Here is a 19,249-nt window from a genome sequence, read left to right on the forward strand (position 1 = left end):
CTTCTCCTCATAGTCAATGCCAAGCACCATTCATGGTTGACTCCCTATTGGTGGCATTTAATATTCGGGCGCATATACACCGCCATAGTGTGAGTTCCACAATTCTAACTTATGGTTCCAAAGGGAAGAGCTTTGTTACGATGCACTGCAGGTTTCCTATTTATCGGTAGATGTTGTTGCTAGACGTGTCGTTACACTGAAGGCCATGACTTTGCAGACAGTTTGGTGACCATCATGTTGGTGTGGATGAGGCTTCCCGATCTCGCAGTGGGTGTTGTTGTGCTGTGTATGACAGTGTGAGGTTACACAATACGTGATGAATGTCACACACAGCATGGCAGGAGCCATCGCTCGTAGAGTGCATGCCTGGACGGAGCTGGCCTCAGCCGCTAAATGATTCTGACCTACTTTTTGCTACTGGAAAACGATAAAACCCTGAAGTCTTGAGAATCCAAGTGAGATAAATGTGAGAGAGGGGGAGAGAGAGGGAGAGAGAGGGAAAGAGAGAGAGGGGGGAGAGAGAGAGAATGTGACAGGCATAAGGAAAATGATGTCACCATTAATAGAAGGGATTTTGTAAGTTAGCTTGGCTGGGTCCACACATCTCCATATCATACGCAGTCATTAAATACCCCAATTGACCGAGGATGTAGAGGTAAATATTAACCCACGTTACACATCAGTTTAATGCACATTTTCAGAAATATATGAGATATTTACAATAGTCTATATTTCTATACCCACGTAGCTGGAAATATACGAGATGTTGACTACGGCCTTTATTATTATCATCTCGTGAATTCTCTGAAACTTGGTATTTATGAGACATTGTATAGTATAACCGATAGACTCCAGAAAGAACGGGAGGACCGGGGGGCATGGTGCATACCTTGGGTGTTAAACCTTGCTCTGGTACTTTCCACCAGGTATTTGGATTTCATGAGATATTTCAACTCAATCATAAGCAGTGGACACATCCACCGGTCCCCAAGAGCTTTAGCCTCACAAGCCACCATTGGCTCACCTGCATTGCCGGGCTCAGGCCAACTTACCAAAACTGGATTGAAGCCTTAGCCTACTCAAACTCCTTCTTCAATAAATTGTCCCTACAGAAACACGCGAAGAATCTTTTTTACATGGCAGGCATGTCATGAACACAGTCCAGGGTATTGGGTTCAGTTCTACTCCGGTCACAGGACTGTCCGGCTTGCCCCACTCCTATCAAAAAGTGCTACCTTTGACCTCTGGCAATCTCAGGAGACCTCCACATGGTCTTGGACCCTGATTTACCAAGGGGGAAAACTCTGTTATTACGTTATTATCAGAAAATTCAACTTTTAAGGTGTTCTTGGCATTGATGAAGAAAATAAAGCATAATATTAAAAAAAAACAGCAGTAATAACATAACGAGAATTCTAATTTATCTTTTTTTTAACAGAAATACTTCTTGATACAACTCAGGAAACCTCTGAGATTGGTTGGTCCACCTACCCCGAGGGAGGGGTGAGTTACCTATTATTTTTTCATTATCTCCTTTGAATAGCGCAGAATGCTTCTCGACTGCCCCATATGATTTGGGGATCCTCTACATTGTATCTGGTGTGTATTTGATTTAAATTAAATGAATATGGGCCAAGTATTATTAGCAATGTCCCAGGTGTATCCATCGCCCTGCTTGGTGTGATAACTGGATTTATTAGGAAGGTAGATGTCTCTGCAATAGATTAGAACCTTCTGGTTCCATGTAAAGAAGATGTGGTTGTATCTAGTAAAGGGTTTGGAAGCCAAGTTCTATTGACACAGCCAAAGTTCTTGTCACAAAAGAAGTAAAACCATAACCTTTAAGACCTGTTTCTCTTCTCGCTTCTTCTGTAGTGGGATGAAGTCAGTGTTTTGGACGGGAACCGACGGCTCTTGCGAACTTACGAAGTATGTAATTCATATGGGCAGCTCTCTAACCGGACTAATTGGCTCCGGACCGGCTACATTCCAAGTCAAAGCGCCCAGAGGGTGTTTACTAAATTGCGCTTTTCTGTACGGGACTGCGCTAGCCTTCGGCCACCACCGAGGAGACGCCACCTGGCTTGCCGAGAGACATTTACGCTTTATTATCGCCAGGTGGACAGACCGATGGAACCAGAAGAACTGGGGTGGACTGAGGATTCATGGGTTAAGGTGGATACTATAGGACCAGGCAAAACGTTCACAAGGGATCCAGCAAAAGGAGGGCAGGGCCCTCGGATGGACGAAAGAACTTTAGACTTCGGGCCGGTGAACAAGAATGGATTCTACATGGCGTTTGTGGACTCGGGTGCTTGTCTCTCGTTGGCCGGGGTGAAAGTGTATTTCTATAAGTGTCCGGCCGAGGTGAGGAGCCTGGCCTATTTCCCAGAGACTCCTTCGAGCGGGGAAGGAGCAGCATCTTTGGCGGAAGCCACCGGGAGCTGTGTTGAAGGCGCCCAACCACAGGGCACAACTCGCCTTAGTCTACACTGTGGCGGGGAGGGAGAATGGATGGTCTCCAGTGGAAGCTGCACCTGCAATCCAGGAAGAGAAGAAAATGAAGATGGAACTGAGTGTCGAGGTAACGTTGATTGTAAAACTCTGTTTAAGGGCTTGGTCATTCATTTTCACCTTATAACATGTTTGAGTAAACTGTTACCAGTCCTGAACAAATATGGTTGGAACTCTGTATCTGCCAACACTGGAGAGACCAAAATCTCAATCAACGTCCTTATGGTCTAGATTTCCAGGTTAGGCAAGTTGTGTTTCCCAATGGTTCACAATTTTATTTTTTACCATACCCAAAAATAATGTCCATATTCCATTTAAACTCCATATACCGCTTACCTAAACATGTAGGTATATGAAAACAGCCTGGTGAAATCTGTGTATTTAATCAGGCGATAACTGCCATCTGATTTACTTCACCAACAAAAGAGGCTTCCAGTGATATTAAAATAATGAACTTAAATATAACACATATAAATAATATTTAATTTTTAACATTTATTTCCGTTCCACAAGATATGCTAGAAAATCAGGCAAAAAAAGCCAAAACAACATTTTTTCTTTAGCTAGCCATAAAAAACATTCACAATTGGAAGCGTTCAGCAAGAAAGATCTATCTCTGATTATTTCTGTGTAATCCTGAAATCCCTTTAGTGATAATCTCTATTTTATTTAGGTGGAAGGAACAAATACTGGAATATTGTAATTTGTAATTGGAATCTTTTTGTTTCGGGGTGGGTTGATGCTTTTGGAGTTGTATCGTTGGCATTCATTTCATTCTACGCAGCATCTCTGGCCTTTGGCATGGACTATTAGGAGAAGCCGAGCTAAGAACATGGCGGATCTCTCCTATCCAATAAATGATTGATACAAATGTAACAGGTTGGCGCTATAATGTATACGTTGCGGGTTTTGACCAGTTTCCACGGCAATGGTTGTGGAGTTTGGTTTCAGCTGCTGTGCGACACACACATACATGACACACGCAGTATATGCGATCTATATATAATCTTTAGCAAGAAAGAACCACTTAGAAAACCCATTAATGGAGCAAAGAACGGATGCACTTTGTGCCGGTGCTGTCTAAATTCCATTTTTTACTCAGACCCCCTGGTGGCTATTTGTGGAATTACACTATTGCTAATCCTTATGTAGGGGAAAGTGACCTGTATTGGGTTTCCTTTTCTCCAATTTATTATTATTATTATTATTATTATTATTATTTTTATTATTATTATTTTTATTATTATTTAATTTATAGTTATGATATTTAAGCAGACCACTAGGCCGTATGAAATTGCACATTTAAATGGCTCTGTGATTGCCGTGTAAATAGGAAGGTGGGAGAAAGAACCCGCAATAAGCATGAAAATGTAATTTAGATCGAGCGGCGAGTGATAGAGATTGAGTCGACAAAGTCCGTATTGCATAGTAAATGCCCACAACAAGGGCCAAGGTTTCTGCCCCGTGCAATGGGTCTTCATCAGAGCTGGAAAACCACGACAAACGATGCCTTGTTCATAATTTTGCCAGGAACACTTAATTGTCATGTGACACAAAAGCAACGCACTGATAGGTTGTTGCCATAGATGCTGAAAAAAGCTTCTGAAAAGTTTATGTGATTTCATGGGAGCTGCTAAGATTTATTTGATTAACATACTAATGAGTTCCATAAATAATTAGGCTAAATTGAATAAATTCATATTAAATAAATGATATTATTTTTACTCTATGTTGCTCTTCTTAGACGTTTAAAATACGGTTTTCTAAAGCCACGTCCTACTTTGCTTACACCCATAAACTCTTTACTGCTCCAATGTATACTAACGCGTTGCTTCCGCTTCGGGAATAAAAAGTGAAATATTGGCCAATTTTGTATTCATAACTTTCACACGTTCTCTATCGCTCTCCTCTTTCTTTGAACGACTTTCACTGGATTTTCCAAGTGACCTAGAATTTAGGCAAATTAACTTCAAATGTCACATTCCTCACCGAGAAAAGGGCCTGTGGGGGGGGGGAGAAAGGAGGGGAGGTTTAGAAAAAAATTATAAAAACTTCATAGACTTTATTGTTTGGTTTAGATTTAATCCACATGAATTATAGAATCCCACTGCAGGTCCGGATTTAAATCATCATGATGAGAGGTGAGTTAGGCAACATTTATTATTATTTTATAGAATTTTAAAATATTTTTATTTATATTGTACATTATATATAATAAATAATAATAGACAATAATAATAAAAATATATATATATTACAACTAGGATGAAAGAAGAGAGAAAAGATATGATAGGAGCATTTAAATGTTACAAAATGTTACATACTCTTAGATGGATCGTAAGAAAGCTTTACTGAGATGGTAGTAGATAAGTGGAACAGCCTCCCAGCAGAAGTGGTAGAGGGTAATACAGTGAGGGTATTAAACATGCATGGGATAGACATACGGCTCCTGAATCTATAAAGTTGACGTGATAATTTGTTACATAAATCCAGAAGACTTGCCCCATCACGCCATCAGTTGTTGTTTGCACAGTAACATTTTGCTAAGAATTCCATGTGAAATTTACCTTCAAGACAAAAACATATTAACCCCTTAAGGACAACGGCCAGTCCCTAAACCCATTGAAAACAATGCATTTTGAGCCCGTACATGTACGGGCTTTGTCATTAAGGGGTTAATCTACATAATTATTCCTAATGTTTTAAAATGCGGCCGTTTTGGCAAGCGCTTAAGCGAAAGGGGAAGAAAAAATGCCTACAACATGTTTCTCTTTGATAAAAGTAGGTCAGAGACCCGCGAGGTACGAGCAGATTTGGTTCTTCCTAGATAACCGTATGTTAAACGGGTGAAGAAGGGCAGAAGTAAAATATTTGGGATAAATGATTAGATACTTCATAGCCTGTCCTACAGTGCGTCCCCGCTTTGGACCATTGCATCGCAACATACCCCAGATATACATTTCTGCCTTCAGTGGTCTCCTCAGCGGGGTTTGATTGATATCCTTCTAGACATGAGCGAGCAAAGAGGTCCACGTCTGGACTCACCTTTCCACTTGAGGTGAACCCCAAGAGACCCCAGAAGGGTAAAATATCATACAAAAGATCTAAGAGGCTCACCAAGAACAGGCAGGTGCTTCACAGCCTGTCCAATGGCCCATCGACATTTTAATCTGGTCCTGCCCCAACGGCAGTCCAGAACCAAACCGTGGCAAATGAGGACCAGACTGATACGCAGATGGACATTTCTTCTCTGTGACGGCACAAGGGAGCTAAAACTTGTTCCTGGAAGGGGATCACGTTAGGGTATGATGTGGCTATCTCTTCTTGGATAGAATCTTTTTGTATATTTGACCCTTGATGGATCTCTTGGGGTTCACCAGAAGTCTAAAAGTGAGTCGAGATGTGGACCTCCCTGCTCTCTCATGCCTAGAGGGCTACCAACCAGACCGCCACTCATGAGACCACTGAAGGCCAGTGAAAAGTGTGCCTGGGGTTGTTGGTTTCCTTTTGCTTCTGGACGAGAGAGCTGAACCTTGAGATGCTCCACGTAGGACAGACTACGAAGCGGCCGTCTGTTCTTGGTGAGCATCTCAGATGTTTTTCTGTATCTAAACATTCAAACCTTCATCAGTCGTCGCTCTCACGTTAGATTCAGGAGCCGCGTGCCTATCGCATGCCTGTTTAAATTCCCTCACTGTATTAGCCTCTACGGCTTCTGCCGGGCTTCTGTTCCACTTAACCACCACCCTCTCAGTAAAGTAACATTACACATAAACCTCCGACCCTCGAGTCATAAATTATGACCAGGGCTTACTTCCCATTGCAGACAATAGAACGTCTCAGTCCAAAAAGTCCCCCGTGGTCGGTAGGTATCTGAAAGCGCCGCCGCGCAGGTTACGTTAGCTTTAACACTGATGGTAAGAGGTCCCCCGTCTTTATAGCTTTTTCCGCTCAAACTGTTTCTGCTGTTTTTTGAAATTAGAAGCTGCTCAATAATAGAAGACGATTACGCATCGCCGAGCCGCGTGCGCAGCCGAGTCTGATGTTCGGACGGAGGTGCTTTTACAATCCCTGTTTTCAGATGCTGGTTAATCACATTGACACTGAGAGAAAAGTGCTGAGCGGCACTCGACTGGAAGCGAGTAATCCCTCCGTGCCTGCGCATTCCGGGATTGCTGTTGCCGTAACGAGTGGATCTGACAAGTAGCGGCATCAATTAGAACGTTTCGAGCAACATGCGCTGTTAAGGAATTCTATCGCGTATAACCCGTTGAGTCCTAAAGCCAAATTTACGGATTCCTCCTGATATTTATGTAGCGTAACGGCGGATCGGCCCCATTCGGCCCCCATCTGCTCTGCTGTAGAGACTCAAACCTGAATCAGTCTTTGTTACATCAATATATCAAAATAAAAGCAAAAAAGGGAAGAAAAAAAAAACAGATTACAAACCGCACACTAGGATTGTTGTCATCTGGAAAGTCAGACCAGCGATTGACCGACGTGCAGGACTAATACGGGGCAATAAAATCTCCATAAATAAAGCCAGAATAAAATATCATTGATGTGGCAGAAATAATTCATCTAATAATTATATACGAGTATATTTCAAAGCAACTCAGCCATGGCAGCCACTTTGTAACCCGTCCGACGTTGCGTCATCACTCGGGGGCATCTCAAATGGGCATCTCCAAGAGAGAGACCCTCCATTGACTTATCAGTCTGATCCGGCCCCCGGTGCAGTCCAGAACCAAAAGGAGAGACACATTTTCTATTGTACAAGAGAGCAAACAACCCCAGGCATCCGTCTCGGCCTACATTGGAGTCATTAGTGGAGTCCATTGGGTAAGGCTTTGGGTAGAGTTGAGTAAGAAGGTCCATGTCTGGACTCCTACAGTTTGTCCCTGCCCGGGAGTTTACAGTTCAGTTGTCCTCAAACCATTATTGTGTTTGATTTCTCCCTTCAGGAATCTTTTGGGTTCAATCCAAGTGTAAAGGTGAGTTCAGACGTGTAGCTTCTTCCACACGTGTGCCCAGAGAAATGCCAACTGCACCCCACTGATGAAGCCGTGAAGGCTGAAACATAGGTTCGGGGTTGTTGGTTCTTCTGTGCGGAAGAAACTTGCCCTTTTTTTTGGTGTTATTTATGTAGCGCCAGCAAATCCTGTATTCTACTATTAAAAAACAGTAGAAAACAAAAATACCAATAGAATTTCTCATTTGACAATACACAAAATGAACAATAACATGGATACATTAGTAGTGATATTTATTAGACGTAACTGTCAAGCTTGAGGAGAGTTAAATAAATATTTCAGCCAAACCTAATTCCTTCGGTTGGTAACTCATTGCTGGGAATCCTTCAAATGGTTAATGCTGGTAGAATTCAGCGAGAGAATGTTTCACTTTTCTTTGTATACTTTGTTTTTCTCTAAAGTTCTAAAGATAACCTTTTTTTTAACTTTTTTTTCTGTAGTGTGTCCTCCTGGTACCTACAATTCCCCTGAACCATCGACCACTCACTGTCATCCATGTCCTAGCAACAGCAACACAACGACCCCCGGGGCACTTAGCTGCGTCTGTAACAAGGGATTTTACCGCATGCCCGAGGAGCCCCCAGAATCTCCGTGCACCGGTGAGTCATGTGACTACCCCCCCCAAGTGCATCAGGCAAGGGTGCTGGGGAGCTCTATGTTTTCAGGGCCATTGCTATTAAATACTATGATATTAAAGGGGCACTCCAGTGTCCCTGGGACGGGGGCCAAATTAACCAGGGGGGGCAATTGCTCCAAGGCCCAGGGTGTTAGGGGTCCTGAGGCCCCATCTTGTAGACTTCCTTGATTTGTAGTAATCTGAGGTGGGAACCTAATATGACCTTGCTAGAGACCGCCTAAATATACAACTCTTGTTCAAGCTGCAGCATCTTCAGCAGTTTCATCTTTTATTCATTTTAAAGGCAAAAAATGCGTATTCTAGGTCTTTCGATATACATTTTTCAGCGTCGCTGGGGTATTAGCCGCTTCCAATATTCATAATGCCCCATCGGTTCTCTTCCAGGGTCCCCTTCGGCTCCATGGGATCTAAATTACGAAGTAACCGGCCCAGGAGCCGTGTCTCTCACATGGAGGACACCAAAAGACCTGGGAGGCCGGAAAGAAGTCATGTACTCGGTGGCATGCAAGGAATGCGTGGTCGGACGGTGTCTGCGCTGCGCCGACGGAGTGACGTTCAGGCCGGGCCAAGTCGGGATCACTCAGACCCGAGTCCATCTCTCAGGGTTACTGCCGGGGGTGGTGTATACGGTGGAGGTTCAAGCCATCAACCGGGTGTCCGAGATGAGTCCGGAGCAGCCCAAGCACGCCTCGCTCAACCTCAGTATCAGTCAGTCCGGTAGGGAATGGTGGCTGCGACAAAGTAACGTACCTGACACTCCAAACAAAAACACGTAAAACTTGCCACATGATAATTAAAATATTTTTTTATTAATTAATTTTTTTTTTTAATTACTGATAATTAAGTGAAAATAAAGAAAAAATATATTTTTCTATAGAAATGAATAAAAATGTCAAATTTTTTTTTTAAACAATAACGACAGTGGGCGTACGGCCCCTTTAAGAATACATACGATGCAATCTGTGGATATTTTGTTTCCCTGCGCGTTCGCCTGTCCTTGTTTTCTCTTTATTTGGGATTCTTTCACTCCTCCCGCCTTTTTAAATGTCTCTCTCCCCGAGGCGCTGCGTTCTAATTGAATTTGTCTCTGTGACGCTTACTCTGCGCTGGATGCGAGGGTCTCGCAAGAGGCGGTGATGGGGGTGACCCAAATTCACCGTGACGGCTCCGGCCAAGCGTCACCAGCCCTCCGGTCACATGTCACAGTGTTCTGCACGCGGCGTCTCCTTGTTTGCGTTGTATGTGTTTTTATGATACATAGAAAAATATGTTCGCTCTCATTCCCTCCGACTACATCCTATTTTTATCTCCTCGCTTCGCTCACGGCTGCGTTTTCTCCTCTCTCTCGTTCCCTTTCAGTCCCGTCTGCTGTTCCCATCATACACCAGGTCAGCCGCTCCGCGCAGAGCATCACGCTATCGTGGCCGGAGCCGGAACAACCCAACGGGAAGATCCTGGATTACCAGCTGAGATACCGGGAGAAGGTATCAACCACCGCGTGCGCCTCGCGGTCTCATCCGACACGTGTAACATCTGTTTGCACAGACCTCTGGATAATCATATCCAATACCCTCCAGCTTTACACTTTATCACATCACCTGCTTAAAAGCAAATATCACATATGTTCAAATGTTCTTGTTTTTGGAAGAAAAGCAGATTTTGTCCATTAACATAACATGAAATGGATCAGAAATCCAACACAGACGGGGTTAATGCTGCAAATGACTGTTGTAGCTGGAAACTGCTGATTTTTTATAGGCGTACAGAGGCCCTTTATCACTCCCATCACTCCTGTGTTCCAATGGCCCTTTATCACTCCCATCACTCCCGTGTTCCAATGGCCCTTTATCACCCCCATCACTCCCGTGTTCCATTGGCCCTTTATCACTCCCATCACTCCCGTGTTCCATTGGCCCTTTATCACTCCCATCACTCCCGTGTTCCATTGGCCCTTTATCACTCCCATCACTCCTGTGTCCCAATGGTCCTTTATCACTCCCATCACTCCTATGTTCCAATGGCACGTTGTGTTCGCTGATCCAAGTTTAAGTTTAAAAGTCTAATTGATGGTTAGAAACCCTTTTGTAATTATGTTACAGCCAGAAATGTCCTTGTTTTCCATGAAAACAGCTGAGTGACCCCAAACTTTTGAACAACAGTCTTTATAAAATGGTAAATGTGTTTAAAAGTATAAATATACATTTTCTGGTGAGGACTGTGGGAAATATAATGGAACAATATTTTTTTATGTTTTTCCCCAATATCCAGTTTTATTAGTACAGTAAGCTGCCAGGAAAATACATTCTATCAAAACTCCAATTTAATACAATGTTTCTATATTTCTGCATCAGTGTTTGAAATCTCCCGGTTAATCCCGGTACTCTCACCCCCCAGGCAGACGAGGGAGAGTCGCTCTTTCTGATAAGCGAAATTAACACTGCAACAGTTGGCGGTCTGAACCCCGGGGCGATTTATTCCTTCCAGGTGAGAGCGAGAACCGAGCGGGGCTACGGAGCCTTCAGCGGGAACATGTATTTCCAAACATCGCTGGGAGGTAGGTCCCCGAACACCACGGAAACCTCAGACACTCAGGAGAGCGATTACTAAAACCTGAATCATTCCCAACCGAGCGGAGAATCCACTCCGACCGCCGACGATGTTATCCGTTATAACAAATCCCAGCGCTGTATACAGTAATATAACCCCCAGCGCTGTATACAGTAATATAACCCCCAGCGCTGTATACAGTAATATAACCCACAGCGCTGTATACAGTAATATAACCCCCAGCACTTTATACAGTAATATAACCCCCCAGCGCTGTATACAGTAATATAACCCCCCAGCGCTGTATACAGTAATATAACCCCCAGCGCTGTATACAGTAATAACCCCCCAGCGCTGTATACAGTAATATAACCCCCAGTGCTGTATACAGTAATATAACCCCCCCAGCGCTGTATACAGTAATATAACCCCCAGCGCTGTATACAGTAATGTTGGTTGGGGACAAAAACCTGGTTTTATCGCATTCTGTTCCAATAAACTCCCTTTATCTGCAGACCTGGAGCCGCCGTTGCTGTCAGTCATGTGATATTTTTGGTGACTTTCCTGGCTCAAACACCACACTGAGCTGATGCTTTATGGCAATGCTAATGAAGTCCGATCCTCCATAGACTTTCATTAAACAGAGAAACTATACTGAGTGATTAACACCCAGCCATTCTATTGTTCCCCACAGGCAGTATGATAAGGAGTTGGGGGGTTTAGTAGATCGGGGATCAGATAACAGAACGAGAATCATACAAACGGCTGATATGCAGCTGCCTGAAAACATTATATTACGGGGCAAAAACTACAACTGGTTTAAAAAAGAAAACCTATTTTTATTCTGCATAATATCTATATTTTATTTTAATAAAAAATTACATGGGCTTTGATTTTAGGAATGGTAAAATGTAAAAATTTTTGGCAGAGAAATGTATAATCTGTTATTTTAATCACTGACAATATTTACAGAAAAAAAAAAGTTACGTTTTTTTACATTGTTTTTTATTATGCTTAAATACAGAATATCGTATTATAGTTTATGCAGTAGGGGGATTATGATGTTTACGCTACAAGCTTTTATATCCATTACCTCTTAGAAAAGTTGTTTTGATCGAGAATTTATTGAACTCACACGCTTCCACACGCTTAAATCATGTCACATATCTTTACACGTGTCGGTTACTGTTCTTTTTCTAGGTGGGGAGACAACGGAGCGGTCCCAGGATAAGCTGTCCCTCATTGTCGGCTCCTGTCTCGGTGCCTTGGCCTTCGCAGGGATATCCATTATACTCGTCCTAATCCTCCTTTTCAAAAGGTTACTTATCCCATTGTTTAACCAATTACCCTCTACCACTTCTGCTGGGAGGCTGATTTTCTCCAGTATAATATGGATGTTTTTGTTGGACTATCATACCTTCACTTTATCCCCTATTAGCGCATCTTCACAGTTTCTCCGTCACGGCGTCTCTTCTTTCTTCCACGCGTAACTATGTCTTATTTTTATTTGCTTATAGCAAAAGACGAGAGACCCCCTATACAGACAGACTCCAGCATTATATAGCGTCCCGCGGTGAGTGCGACAACGTAACCCTACTGGATAAAATGATGACAGCCCCCATAGATGTAAAAATGTGAAATCATTATTATTATTATTTTTTTATTAATATAAATAATGACGGAGAACTAGACTTACTTAGTTTACGAAATTATTTAAAAAAAAAATATTATATCCCAGGGGTCTTCATTTGGGTCAAATTACATAAAGCTAGCAAGATAAAGCCAAGAAAGTATACTGGTTCACTTAAATTATATATGAAGTCAGAACGAGCTTAGAAACCTGATTATCCTCAAAATCATCAACATTCAATTAGGCTGAATGAAAAAAAATCACCTAAAAAATAATAAATAAATAATAAAAATAATTAGAATTAAAAATAATTAAAAATAATTAAAATAATTTTATCTCATGTCCAGATCAGTATAAATTAAATGGCAAGACTGTTGGAATTGCTTAGTTATAGTTCATTCACTAACGTGTAGGTTGGCAGGACAGGTTGCAGGAGAGTTGCAGTTTCAACCAAACATCACTATGCATTATAAAGGGCCAACGCTTGATGACGTCTGATATTAGGGAGAAGTAGCTCTACTCATCCTCACTTTCCACTCCATTTCTGGCCCATATTCTGATCCAAACATTCCCCCTCTTGATACATTTTAATCAGTTTTAGTTGTAGAAGTAATGAAATAGTTAAATGTGCACCCTAATAAAAAATCAAGAATAAGCCCCCATAAATGAATCCCCCTGGTATTAAGGTGCTTTAAGATGGAAAGTTAACCTGTAAGATGCTGCGTTTGAATAAGTAGATGTCCATTTATTGCTGAATTACATGGTGACGTACGTTTCGACCCTTTGGGTCTTCGTCAGACCGGGCACATGGAAGTTTAAGATCAATTCCAGGTTCCCGCACTCTGGAAGCACCATGTGGATACATGTTTTATTAAATGAAGTGTTTATGTTACTTTGTCTTATCTTCTATTTGGTGTTTAGTTACTTGTAGCCAGATAATTACCATTTAAACACACGGCACTGCGTATAAACTGCTTTTCTTGTGTACCCCCAACCCCCCCCCCCCGTTGTAGTCATCTGTAGATAATGTCATCTACGTCCAAATTGAAATAACATTTAATCCATATTGACTCCAGGCTTAGGGGTGAAATATTACATCGACCCCTCCACGTATGAGGACCCCACGGAGGCTTTGCGGGAGTTCGCTCGCGAAATTGACGTCTCGTTTGTCAAGATCGAGGAAGTGACCGGCGCAGGTCTGATCTTTTTCCTGAATGTTTTGGGAAAAATGGGCAAAATTAATTTAATTCCTCCCGTATAATGAATGCAATGATGTTGATACCTTCAAAAGTTGAGGTGGTCACGTTCTTACCGCTATCTTTGTCTTCTTTAGGAGAGTACGGAGATATTTGTCGGGGTCGTCTCTGCCTTCCGGGTAAAAGAGAGACGACGGTGTGTATCCGTACCCTGCGCTCTGGGAGTGGAGATAAAGAGAGGGCAGAGTTCCTGAGCGAGGCCAGCATCATGGGGCAATTCGAACACCCAAACGTTGTCCGGTTGGAAGGAGCTGTGACCCGGAGTCGCCCCATCATGATTCTCACTGAACACATGGAACACGGAGAACTTGATGCCTACCTACGGGTAAACGTGCATGGCGGGGTCTCTGGTAGATAACTTGTGTAGCCACAACATAGAATGATTTCCATGTTGCCTTATTTGAATTCTTATGGTTCCAAAAGCTATGGTGGGTAAAGGTGATGGACACCCTTCCGCTTAAAATTAAGGGGGTAGTAGAATCATTATTAAACACTCATCTACAGACAATCTCACAGTGCTGCCACAACTACAAAGGATTCTGGGTAGGCACATGCAAATAAGGTCAACAATGATCACCTTTTGCCTCTATATCCACTTTATACATGGATTCCTTGAAAGTAATTAACTGTACAAGACAGCCTTTAGGCAAAACTCACATAAGAGATGCAATAGCCAGATCACCGCTCATTAACAGATAATTCATCCTTAATAGGACTTATCAAAGTGATGCTGCGCTGCTCGAGGCTTGGGGTAGCTAAGAAATACCATTACATAAGTTATGGTGAGTAAAGGTGATGGAAAACCATTCGACTTAAATTTAAGGGGTAGTAGAAGTATTATTATACACTCATCTACAGACACCAGAAGGCTTGTTTTTCCCTCAGAAATCTCATGGTGCTGCCACAACCACAAGGGATTCTGGGTAGGCGCATGCAAATAAGGTCAACAATAATCACCTTTGCCTCTATATCCGCTTTATACATGGATCCCCTGAAAGTAATTGCCTGCTGTACAGGACAGCCTTTGGGCATAACTCAGGAAGAGGTGCAACAGCCAGATCACCGCTCATGGACAACTGTTTCGTCCTTAATGCATAAAGTGGATATAGAGGCAAAAGGTGATAATTGTTAACCTTATTTGCATGCGCCTACCCAGAATCCCTTGTGGTTGTGGCAGCACCATGAGATTTCTGGCTTGTCTGGTGTCTGTAGATGAGTGTTTAATAATACTTCTACTATCCCTCCAATTCCGTATTCATTAATTGTCTGTTTGGCTGCATTTAATAGTAAAATCATTATTTGATATGTAATAGACTTTTAGCGTTTTTATTTAATGCAATTTGCAGATTCCCCAACAAACAAGTTGTCCGTCGTTTTAGTAAATTGGTCGATAAATCAGGCAACGCATTCTGCAAATTTTATTTCAATCATATGTAGAAAAGATGAATTAATTTGAGTACTTAATATATTTCTGTTCTATTAAATTCCAAAATGGGCTTCAATAAGACAACAATTTACTGTTAAATTGACCATAAGGAATGTGGGGAAAATCAGCAGAATTTAGCCTGAGAAGAAGTAAATTCAAAATTCGGCTACAAGGTTTTAGGTAGAAATTCCAGAACTTGCTTTAAATTTGTATCTCATTTTCCTTTATTTAATCAGAAATACAGAAATTTGGTATCATTAACCTTAAAAGGAGTTGTCACTTTTGAGAGTTTAATTAAAAATTAATTTGTCGACCAAACCTTTGCTACTTGCGACGCAACTCAGGTCTTAGTGAACCAATTTATTAAAATATCAGTGTTTTAGTCTAAACAAGGGGATGATGGTTTCAAATGGGTTTAAAATCATCAAATTGTAATTATGCTAGACCAAGTATTTATGTGAGATTGACAGTCAGGGATTAGGAAAAAAAAATATACCCCCTTTTATAAAACACTTTATTAGACCATGTGTTTGCGGAGTTGTTTCTTTTAGTCGTTTTTTTCGCTATTTAGTGTTTTATGCCCAAAACTCAGATATTTGTTATATTCGATCTCATTTTACAATTTAGCAATATGAGGGTGGCCTCTCGGCTCTACAGATGGTCTCCATGCTACGAGGGGTAGCGTCCGGGATGCGGTATCTGTCAGAGAGGAGTTATATCCATCGCTGCCTCGCGGCCCGTAACGTCTTGGTGAATGGGCAGTTGGTGTGCAAAGTATCCGGACTTCATGGACCCGGAGAGGTGGGGGAAGTTCTCACGATGCTCTCCTCTTATATGTTCTTCTATCTCTACTGAACTCATTGAGTTTGAGTGCCAATGGTTGAGTGACGCACTTTGGCTGATATTTGTCACACCGGTCGACACGCATAAACTGCGACGATTACGTTGTCTATTTGCTCAGGGGGGGAAATTGTCCTTGCGCTGGATGTCTCCAGAGGCTCATCAACAACGCAAGTTCTCAAGCGCGAGCGACGTGTGGAGTTACGGCATAGTCATGTGGGAAGTGACATCATACGGAGAGCGACCTTATTGGGACATGAGCAACCAAGAGGTGGGCCGTGTCGTTATCATTAAAGTTTTATTCAAATTGTAAACCAAAAATCTGCTTTTTTTGAGTATATTTTCCCCCTTTTTTGAGGTTTTGGACGCTCTGGAACAGGATTACCGCCTCCCGCCTCCTCCAGATTGCCCCAGCGCCCTACACTTGCTAATGTTAGACTGCTGGGCGCGTGAACGCTCCCAGCGGCCACGTTTTGAACAGATCGTCAGCTCCTTGGATCGAATGATCCGGAACCCGAACTGTCTAAAAACAGTGGGCGTCTCAAGTACCAGGTAAGGTCTCGCTATGCCGAGCGTCGCTCATACAGAAGCATCCTACCAGAACTCTAAGCGTATAGGAGAAAAAGGCAGGGTTCTAGGTATATCATAGCTAGATCAGATAGACAAAAAGTGTAGAACCCAGCCAGGGTTCTAGGTACATCATATCTAGATCATATAGAGCCAACCGTGCCCCAAAAATATAAATTTTCCCCAACGGCCATTTTGTCAATTGTGTCTCTTTGTAGACACTCTATTATTACTTTTATTATTTTATTATTATATGTTAATTAATTATAAGACTTTTGCTTTCTTATTTATCATTTTTAATCCGTTTGCCAGGCCATCGCAGCCATTGCTCAGCAACTGTCCCCCCGATCTCCCGTCTCTCTCCTCACCCCACGAATGGCTGGAAGCGATCAAGATGGAGCAATATAAGGAGAACTTCGACAAGGCTGGATACACAAGTCTGGAAATCATTTCACGTCTGACCGCAGAGTGAGAGTCTTTATATAAACTCTTTTTTTCTATTGTAGAATTGCCCTTCTGTCTAATTAGCCCGCCGTACTCTCCTGTCTCCGTCGTCTCGCATCCCTGTTCATTTATGTTCTTCTCTGATTTAGAGACATCCAACTTATTGGGGTCACGCTTTCTGGTCACCAGAAGAAAATCATGAGCAACATCCAGCTCTTGAAAGCTCATCTTCAGCCCTTGGAACCCGTGGAAGTTTGAAGGACCAAATGAGCAGATGAAAAGACGTTCACGAATACGTCAGTGCCGTTTAGGAGACATGGACCCACACGAGAACATCGCCATCAGGATACATTGTAGCATAATGGCAGCTGGAGGCAGACCAGTATCTGGATACAGTTTCAAGCTTATTGTCACAAAGATAAATATGTGGACACAATTCGGGTCACATCAAGAGAAGGGTTGTCTTTAATGATAATGGGGCAGGGGGCAAGCCTCCTCGGGTAGGCAGCTACCATGAGCCCGGTCATGCCTGCCGCCAGAGGCTCAATCTGATGATTCCTCGGCTTTCATGTAAGATTTTATTCACCAGCGAGTGGCTTTTGAGAGTGCCCAAGAGACAGCCGCTGTGGACCCCCTGAGGACAGCTGCCCCGTTTTGTTTCGCATTAAAAACAGCCCTGATAATAGGTGGTTCTGGTAAAAAGTGGTCGTATCGCCGTAGAAAACCAGCGGAATGTTAGACCAGATTATGAGGTAATTAGAGACAGAATATAGATTAGGAAATTCTAAATTGTTAAATGTGATACACTGAAGAAGAATATTTTACTTTGTACCCCAGTATTTCTAGGACAACAATAAGGAGATATTGGGGGGGGGGTTATCAATACGAAGTGGTTCCGTCGCAATGTTTTAAAAGTTCTACTACCATCGTGTCCACCGGAATGTTTGGACCATACCATTGTGCTTTCATCACACTACTTCGACATAACAACGGCCTTTGGGTGAGATCAGGTCAGGAATCGGAATAATTCAGCAAGATTCCGGATTCAGAACCCAAATATATCACGGGAGAATTTCTATTTCTATTAAAGTTCAGTTATGTTGTGTTTTTCATACGTTCTCTTACTCAGCACATGGGACAATTGTGAAACGTTTTGTATTTAAGAACATTGTCTTCTCATTGTAAACGTATCACCTCCTTATACGCGTTGATGTGAATTACAATTCTCGTCGGATGGAGTAATATCGCAGCGGGTGTAGATTTAAGAGACCGTGTAATAAATATATCAGAGGAATATGCCTTCCATTGCGAGTGTTCTCATTGGGCTGCGTCACGTTTTAAGATTAATGTAACAAAATAAGGTTCAGGAGATGGCAACACTGAAACTGATTTTACAAATATTATGTAGTGTTTACGAGGTTTACGAGGAGGTGTGTTTGGGGAGGGATAATGCTTTTTTAGATCTGTGTGGATGTTTTATACATTTGTTTCCCCCACTATGGCTATCCTTATCCATTCCCTGCAACTGCTGCTCCACCTACTGGCAGAGTTGGGAATTGCCGGGACACCGTAGACGGGGGGACAGCACGATCTCCCCGGAACTCTCCGATGAACCACGAATACTTCTAGCAGGTGTTCCTCCCTCATAAAGCCTCCGATCGGTATGCTGTATTGGGATGAGGGAGGCATTTGTAAGAGGCATCTGGGTATATAAAATGTTTGAGGTTGCCTCATTAGGAGGACCCAGGGGCCACTATGTGTTCTATACTTCATTATACAGCAGGAAGGTTATTAATGTTACAGCGCTGGGGGTTATTACTGTATACAGAGCTGGGGGTTATATCACTGTATACAGTGCTGGGGGGGTTATATTACTGTATACAGCGCTGGGGGTTATTACTGTATATAGCGCGGGGGGTTATATTACTGTATACAGCGCTGGGGGTTATTACTGTATATAGCGCGGGGGGTTATTACTGTATATAGCGCGGGGGGGGTTATTATTACCGTATACAGCTTTGATGTTTGCAGGTGCTGAATGTGAAAGTCGCTCACACAGTAACCACATAGGAAAGAAGAAGGAGGTCGTGGTGAGAAGAACAGATGTCCTGGGTCTTTATACAGAGGTTAGGATCAGACACAGAACGTTCTGTAACATAAAACAAAGCCACGCACTAACCGCCCCCCCCCCCCCATGGCTCTCTTTTCACTCTGCGGGCTTCTCTGCTTCTCTTCCTATATTTCAGTCTCCAGTTTGTTCTTTGAGTTCTTTAAGTGCTATAACTGCCGATATTTAATATTATAATAATATTTAACGTCAGTTATCGTCTAATTGTTTATATGAGGTTCTGCCGT

The 19,249-nt window shown here is 42.5% G+C and overlaps 1 protein-coding gene across 1 annotated transcript; it reads left to right on the forward strand.

Moving 5' to 3' along the window:
* Positions 1-1,434: 1,434 nt before the first annotated feature.
* Positions 1,435-18,179, forward strand: LOC128468317 (ephrin type-B receptor 5-like; the record flags this gene model as incomplete). The annotated part of the gene is made up of 16 exons (XM_053450008.1): positions 1,435-1,503; positions 1,876-2,584; positions 7,988-8,146; positions 8,569-8,901; positions 9,544-9,668; positions 10,579-10,738; positions 11,932-12,049; positions 12,249-12,304; positions 13,438-13,557; positions 13,695-13,942; positions 15,671-15,844; positions 16,005-16,154; positions 16,242-16,435; positions 16,763-16,918; positions 17,044-17,464; positions 17,515-18,179. Coding segments are annotated over 15 exons (2,880 nt in total), but the record flags the coding sequence as incomplete, so codon positions are not given.
* Positions 18,180-19,249: the final 1,070 nt, after the last annotated feature.

This window comes from Spea bombifrons, chromosome 11 (assembly GCF_027358695.1).
Source record: "Spea bombifrons isolate aSpeBom1 chromosome 11, aSpeBom1.2.pri, whole genome shotgun sequence".
Taxonomy (NCBI): Eukaryota; Metazoa; Chordata; class Amphibia; order Anura; family Pelobatidae; genus Spea; species Spea bombifrons.